We start from the raw sequence: 8,062 nt of genomic DNA on the forward strand, positions 1-8,062 counted from the left end.
CAATCAATCAATCAATCAATTTTATTTATAAAGCACCTAAAAGCAGCTCAAAGTGATGTACAGAATTATAAACAATAAACCCACAAGATAAAAGCAAACAATACACCAAAAAACAAAAATAAAAAACAATTATATGGAAAATGTATAGACAGAACAGAGTTGAACCAGTTCAGGAAATGCAGTTAAAAAGATTTGTCTTGAGCCTGCTCTTAAATATAATATTCTCTGCGGTCCTCAGGTTCTCTGCCAAACTATTCCACAGATGGGGGGCCATAGTACTGGAAAGAAGCCTCACCACAAGTGTGAGTTCTGACTATTGGAACTGTTGGTCCAGTGCCAGAGGACCTTAGGGTCTGCGGGGGTTCATAAGGTAATAGCAGCTCTGCAAGATAAGATGGTGCAAGACCATCGAAACGTTTAAAAACCATTAAAAGAATCTTAAAATCGATTCTGGGGCACACAGGGACCAATGCAATGATTTTAAAACAGGCGTAATATGAGCCTGCCTTCTGGTGTTGGTTAACACACGAGCAGCAGAGTTTTGTAACAGCTGAAGGCTGGACAAATATTTCTTAGGGAGACCAGAAAGTAGTGCGTTCCAGTAGTCTAAACAGCTAGAAATAAAAGTGTGCATCAAAGTTTCAGTATTGGTGAGAGAGAGAGAAGAGGGTGGACTCTGGCTATATGTTTTAGATGGTAACATCCTGTTTTGACTATATGTTTGATATGTGGAATAAATGTAAGCTCAGAGTTATAAATAACCCCCAGCTTCTTACTTTTTTTTTGGAAGGCTTTAAAGACAAAGTTTGTAATTTCTGAATTGTATTTTCTTTCTGAACCTCCGGTCCAATGATTAAAACTTCTGTTTTGTCCTGGTTTAGCTGGAGAAGGTTCTGTGCCATACAGGTCTTTATGTCTGAAATGCAATTAAAAAGTGCAGTGACTGGCTGGGGGTCATCATGAGATAATGAGATTTATATCTGTGTATCAGCATAGCTGTGGAAATTTATCCCGTGGCTCCTGATGACCCCATCAAGCAGCAACATGTACAAATTAAAAAGTAAGGGGTCTAAAATAGAGCCTTGGGGGACGCCATAGTTAGCGTCATGGTGACCAACCAGGTGTTGTAATCTATTTAAAACAATTTGATGATCTATTGTGTCAAAGGCTGCACTCAAATCCAATAGCACAAGGACTGAGAGTTTGAGTGAATCCAGATTACACCTTAAATCCTTTACAATTTTTAATAGGGCTGTATCTGTACTGTGGTTCGTCCTAAACCCAGATTGATACTTTTCTGTGTCATTTAAAAGTTTTATTAATTGAATAAAAACAAGCTTTTCTAAGATTTTTCTTAAGAATGGTAAGTGGATACAGGTCTATAATTATTAAAAACACTAGGATCTAGATTACTCTTCTTCAAAAGGAGCTTCACCACAGCCATTTTAAAGGCAATGGTGAGAACACCCATCCGAAGAGAACAATTTGCAATATTTAAAATTTCATTCTCAAAAATCTTTAAAATGAATGAAAAAGTGATGAGGGAATTGGGTTTAAGAGGCAGGTGGTTGGTTTGACTTGTGAGAAAACTCTGCCGAGCATCTCTGCATCAACCACAGCAAACTTGTCCAGTGTTTCCTCTAGTAAAAACAATCAACAGATTTAAAAACAGAATTTTACTCAGATAAAATATTATCTCTAACTGACTTGATCTTACCTCTGAAGTGATTTGCAAACTGCTCACAAAGAGAGTTAGTTGGAGTATTTGAAGAAGCAGTAAAGTCAGGGTAAATCAGATTATCAATGGTGGAAAACAAAACTTTGGGATTATTTTTGTGACTGTTAATTATTTTGGAAAAATATGCATTTCTTGGATTCTGACAGCAGATTTGTAGATATTAAGCTGTTTGCGCATTATTTGATAGTCGATTGTTTTTTTATTTTTCCTCCATTTCCTATATGCTTTCCTACAATTTACTTTTAGTTTTTTATGTCATCAGTTTTCCATTGGCATACTCGTTTATTAAAACATTTTTTGAAAATAGCGGAGCTACATGGTCCAGGTTTGTTTTCAGTTTGTTGAAAAATTGATTGACCATTGAATCACAAGAAGCAGTTAAAATAAGAGGGGAATTTTAGTTAAACTCTCTAATAAAATGATCAATCACCTCAGGGGTAAGATGGCACCTCCTGACAGCTCAAACCGTGGCCTCCTACTGACTCAAATCAGTGACATTAAAAACACACAATAGTGGTCAGCACAGCCACGTCAACAACAGAGGACACACCAGAGACCAAGCCATAGGTAATAACAAGGTCAAGGGTATGTCCCCTGTTGTAAGTTGGCTGCTTGATGCGCTGAATAAAATCCATATAGAGTTTCTAAAAACTGTTTAGACAAAGAGTCTGATGGATTATCAACATGTAGATTAAAATCACCAGTCACAATAATCTTATCTTATCTTACTTTGTATTTTAGCATGAATAAAACATAAAAACTCTGAAAACTCAGTCATTAAATCAGCAACATGTCTGGGTGGTCTGTAAAACAAAGTCACGATGCTCAAAAGAAGGGTACTGGTCAAATGAAATCTGTTTAACAGCCAGTAAATCATTAGATAATGAAGCAGTGCCACCATCACCAGAAAATTTAAAACCAGGTGAAGAGGCCTCAGTAAGAACAACTGGTGCATCTGCGCCTAACCAAATTTCTGTTAAACAGACATTTCAATTTAAAATCTACAAAGTAAAATCAAATCATTTATAACAAAATATTTGTTTAAAAGAGAGCAGACGTTTAAAAGAGCCACATTTAGGGTGACAGGTGAACTGTTAACAGTAGCTGTGGGTGATAATGTTTTGCTAAAGGTCTAAGATTATTAAAGTTCATTGAACGAGTACGGTTATGTATGGTTCACTCCCTTTACGTAGTCCAAACTGAAATTAATTGGTTGATGGGAACAGATGGTCCTGGTCCAATGCTATGCACATACCAGTTAGAAGAGGAACTATAAGAGCCAGGACCATGTAGCCATCAGTCAGTAGCAGACTGGTCAGATGTAGTGACATGGTTACCAGACATGGATGGTGAGGTTGTGTGCTGTACCTTGTAGTCCAGGTTGGCAGTTAGAATACGGGTACCTGAGTTGTTCAGATTGAGGCCATCAGTCCCAAAAAGATGTCTCCTTCCCAAGAAAAAAAGTTGACATTTTGGAGGATGCAAACAGAAAACAGCCTTCAGGCTTTAAGTCTGCTGAAGTGGCCTATTCATTTGCCACAAGTGGGGAGGACCAGAGTTAAAAACTTGCAGTTGAAACTGTAGAATGGCGCCAAGTAGATGAATAAAATCCTGTTTCAAATGTTCAGACTGTTTGGGGATGTCATTGGTGCCTATATGGATGATGAGTGGATGCGATTTAATATTTCCAGGATTTTATCAGGCCTGGAAAAGATAGTGTAAGAGCTCCCTTCATACTCACGTTCTTTATAATAGAGCCTCATGCATGAAGGGTATAGTAAATGACTTTTTTTGTTGGATGTTACCAAACAACTTCTGTACACACATCTATTGAAGCAGAGAACACTGAATATCACTTTCTGTTCAATAAACAGAAAAAAAAAGCTTGAATGTATTTCACTGACACATGCTACTGTTGACTGTAACACAGCAGTACCCCCCAACTATCGATTATATTTATGTTTTTCGGTCTTAAATTGTATTCAAGTTGGCCTTAAAAATGTCTTTAAAAGTTTTAAATTTGATTTATTTCAGCATCAAATAAAAACTCAAACAAAACGAGCTGTTTGACCGTGTGTAGTTAATTGTGTGACTTTGATTGAGCTCTTTTGTTAAAAATAGGATTATTGTGCTGCAAAATTACTCCAACCACTGGGAAGAACAATTGCAAACTGAGACCTGGGACACAGTGAGAATCATTACACCAGCATCAGACGACAATAACTCCTGAAACAAATGAAGTCAAATGAAATGCCTCCACTGTGACACAGAGCTGGAATGGTTCTTTTCTGAGGCTCAACTTGAATGAGTATTTTGATCAAAAAGAAAGTGAAACATTTCAAACAGCAGTTTAATCATTTAACTCTGTTAGACATGAAGAAAACTGAGTGGAATATCAATTTAAACTTAGATCGTACTGGGCTTAATTACTACAAAGAAAACAAAATAAAACTATGACATGCCTCATTTAGTGGTGACACAGTGTTCACATGTGAGCATGTAACTTTTAGACTCGTCTCAGTGAGACATGAAGGAGTGATGACCAGGAAAAACACAGCTTGGAGAACATGTTTAGAAGGTCTAGTGCACGGGTCAGCATCATGCAAGACTGAAGCCACATGTGACTTTTCAAACCTTTTAAAATGTCTTATGTACCTGTGGGGAAAAGAATCAAAATAAACATGGACCAACATAATTTTAGAAATAAAACTAAAATAGAAAACGATACGTTTAGCAGTTTATCTATATATTAATATATGAATATTTTGCATCTTTAGTTCTCGTTAAACTTGTTTCTTGCTTAAATGTATTTTTATGTAACGACAGTAATTTATTTAAGATAAGGGAAACCATTTACTGAGTTTGTTCTTTTATTTCTTCTTTATTGAGGATTTCTGTGTGATTTGTGAATGGTCAGAGGCAGCATCAAGACAAACAGGTCTTTGTTGCCATTTTGTAGAACTATTTTAGAAAATACTCATTTTATCAGTGTAGATATTCCACGGCTTGCTGAGTTGATACAGCACTTCATGTGTCTTAGATCTGAAAAACCTCAATCCGCTTACACGAGTGATGTTCTGAATCCGAAAGAGACGGATGATGATGTCTTCGTCAGCGGTCCTGGAAAGAAGCTCCACTGTCATGGGCCCGAACTGCTGTAGCCCTGGCTCCGGCCAATACTGCAGACAGGGCTGGGAGGAAACAAGAAAACAGCAAGTCATTAGCCCACAGGACAAATCATTATGTCAGCTGCAAGTGATGGTGAAGGCAGTAACGAGACACCTGAGTATTGACAGCAGAGACAATTTGCTTAAACGGCAATGATTACCTACAAATAGCAGCTGTTAATTAAACACTGAGAAAAAAAAAGATCCACCGATGATGAAAACTAGCCTTTACATCAGCAATAGTAATCTAGCTTGAATAAATCATGAGGCCAAATCATTATCATTAGCACATTATAAATTATTTGAGCAAGTGACCTTGGCAGTGCCCAAGAGAGTCGAACAGGAAGTTAACTGAGAGGCTGGACACACTCAAAGCCAAGGTCTCCCATCATCACTGTTTCAAGAACACATGCAGCCCTGCTGAACAGCCTAGAACAACAACACAGGGGAGCAGTGATGACGTCCCAATTTGTTCTGGAGTTACCTTGGGCACATGTTCAAAGTATTTACAGGTGATAATGAGCAGGAGAGGACATAAATATTTATTTATACTGACAGGAGACAGTCAGCCTCATCTCAGGAGGACAAATCGAGTGCATGAGCTGCCTTCTCAATAATAGGCCATTTACACTGACAAAAATATCCATCCATCCATTATCTTTTAGCCTCTTCTTCCATTTTGGGTCATGGGGGTCGTTGGTGCCCATGTCCAGCCATTACTGTGTAAGAGGTGGGGGACACTCTGGACAGGTCGCAAGTCCATCACAGGGACACATAGAGACAAACGAGACAAACAACCATTCTCTCTCTCACTCACACCTAGAGACAATTTAGAGTTACCAATCAGCCTAACATGCATGTTTTTTTTTTTTTTTTTTTTGGTCTGTGGGAGGAAACTGGAGTACCCGAAGAAAACCCACACAGCACGGAGAGAACATGTAAACCCCACTCACAACCATTCACTCTCTCACTCTCACCTAGAGACAATTTAGAGTTACCAATCAGTCTTAGATATCATATCTTAGATCTTACTACTGTTTTTCTTTTACATTTTATACTTTTGTTGGATGTAACTGGGGCCCTGTGTACACAATTTAGTTCCACCACATGTACCATATATGGTGCGTATGACAAATAATGAACCTTGAATCCTTTGAGTCTAACATGCATGTTTTTGGTCTGTGGGAGGAAACCGGAGTACCCAGAGAAAATCCACGCATACACCAAGAGAACATGCAAACTCCACCCAGAAAGGCCCCCAAACTGGGATTTGAACCAGTGTAACCTGCTCGCTGAGAGGCAGCAGCTCTACCAGTTGCGTCACCGTGCTGCCCTGACAAAAACAATAAAAATAATACTGTCCATTTTCACTTTAGCTAAATACAGTATCCACCTCTTTTAATTATCATACATGTCACTTCTTAGATTTTCAATAAATTAGACTGCTTTTTCATGACTAAGGATGTACAAGGAAATTCTAATGGGTTTTTACAAAACTAGTTCAAATTTATATTACGTCTCATATAGCCAGCCAATAAACACACACTAATGTTGCCCCCTTCTCCTCCTCTCCTGCTTCTTAGACTGTACTTGCAACATGTACAGTTATGTTGGGAAATTATTCCAGTCTCCTACTCAAAACGTTATTGAAAACTAAGGCTACATGAGCAAAGGGTTGAACTGTCAATTCCACTGTCAGTGTTAAACAGGGAGGAGGAGGGAGGTGGGACGAGAGCGACAGTAGAAGGAGGATGAGCTGCAGCTGACAGGCATGGTGGAAATGTTGAGCAGGAATGAGAAATGGCACAGTGACAAAACGGTGATAGGAAGACATCAGAACAAACCTGCCCACAAGCCAACATGGAGCAGAGTGATAAGGATGTGCTAATAGCGTGAGAGCAAATGGAACGGACAGCCTGAACGCAGAAATAATATTTGTTCATGGAGTGACAAGGTAGACGTTTGATGACCCTTTCTCACTGTGCTGTGAGTCACATTCATTCCTCTTCTTTTTGAGAAACAGAGAACATCCACTGACCGGCTACTTTATTAGGAACACCTGTTCAGTTATCTTGACAACACAAATACTATATCAGCCAATCACATGGCAACAACTCAATGTATTATGGCATCTAGATGTGATGAAGGTGACCTGCTGAAATTCAAGCTAAGTGTCAGATGGGAAAGAAAGGGCATTTAATGGATTGGTGTGGTGGTTTGTGCCAGACAGGCTGGTTAAGGCTGGCTGTGGCTGGTTATGTTCATGCTGAGGGGGAAGTGGTGGCGCAGAGGTTAGAGAAGGTGGGCCTGTGATCGGATGATTGCCGGTTCAAGCCCCGGTACCGACAACATCAAAAATGTGGGTAGTTTAGGTGAAGCACCAACACCTGCCCCCACCCTCATTCGCCCCACTCTGGGCCCATGAGCAAGGCCCTTAACCACCATCTGCTCCCTAAACAGGTCTCTCTTGAAAATGAGTTCTCGTGGCTCAATGAGACTACCTGGATAAATAAAGGGTAAATGAAAAAAAATATGCTGCTGTTGTTACGCCATATTGTTTTGCATTATTAGTGTTTAGCATATATCGTAGATATTTTAACGTACCGTCTGGTGTTTGTTTAGTGTATATCTTAGATCTTTATGTACTGTTTTCCTTTTACACTTTATATAATTTTGCTATTGTTTGGTGTAAATGGGACCCTGTGTACATAATTCATTCCACCTCATGTACTACATGTGGTGAAATGACAATAAACCTACTTGAACTTGAAAATATTTTGGAAATTGCTGATCCTATGAAATTTGCCCACACAACTCTAGGGTTTACAATCTGAAAATAAAAATGTCCAAATCAGTGGTAGTTGTGTGGATATAAATGTCTGGTTTGTGTCAGAGAGCAGAAGAGAATGGGCAAACTGATTAGAGATGATAGAAAGGCAACAGCTGTTCAAATAATCACTCCTATTAACCACAGTCTCTTGACTACCATCTCTAAACATGTAACACATCCGTGGGCTACGGCATCAGATGAACACACCAGGTGCCACTCCTGTCAGCTAAGGACCGAGGCTAAAATTCACACAGACTCACAAAAATTGGATAATAAGAGTGTAGACAAACATTGCGTGGTCTCCTGAGTCTCGATTCATTGCACTCC

The 8,062-nt window shown here is 39.0% G+C and overlaps 1 protein-coding gene across 1 annotated transcript in view; it reads right to left on the reverse strand.

The window, feature by feature from the left end:
* Nucleotides 1-8,062, reverse strand: part of ptprua (protein tyrosine phosphatase receptor type Ua) — a 502,564-nt gene that overhangs the window by 7,985 nt on the left and 486,517 nt on the right. The window contains exons 26-27 of the mRNA XM_037693627.1: nucleotides 4,790-4,929; nucleotides 3,107-3,185 (exon numbers count right to left, since the gene is read on the reverse strand). Coding sequence (XP_037549555.1) covers nucleotides 3,107-3,185; nucleotides 4,790-4,929 — 219 coding nt within the window. The remainder of the gene's footprint in view (nucleotides 1-3,106; nucleotides 3,186-4,789; nucleotides 4,930-8,062) is intronic.

Source organism: Nematolebias whitei, chromosome 19 (assembly GCF_014905685.2).
Source record: "Nematolebias whitei isolate Nwh7 chromosome 19, NemWhi1, whole genome shotgun sequence".
NCBI lineage: Eukaryota > Metazoa > Chordata > Actinopteri > Cyprinodontiformes > Rivulidae > Nematolebias > Nematolebias whitei.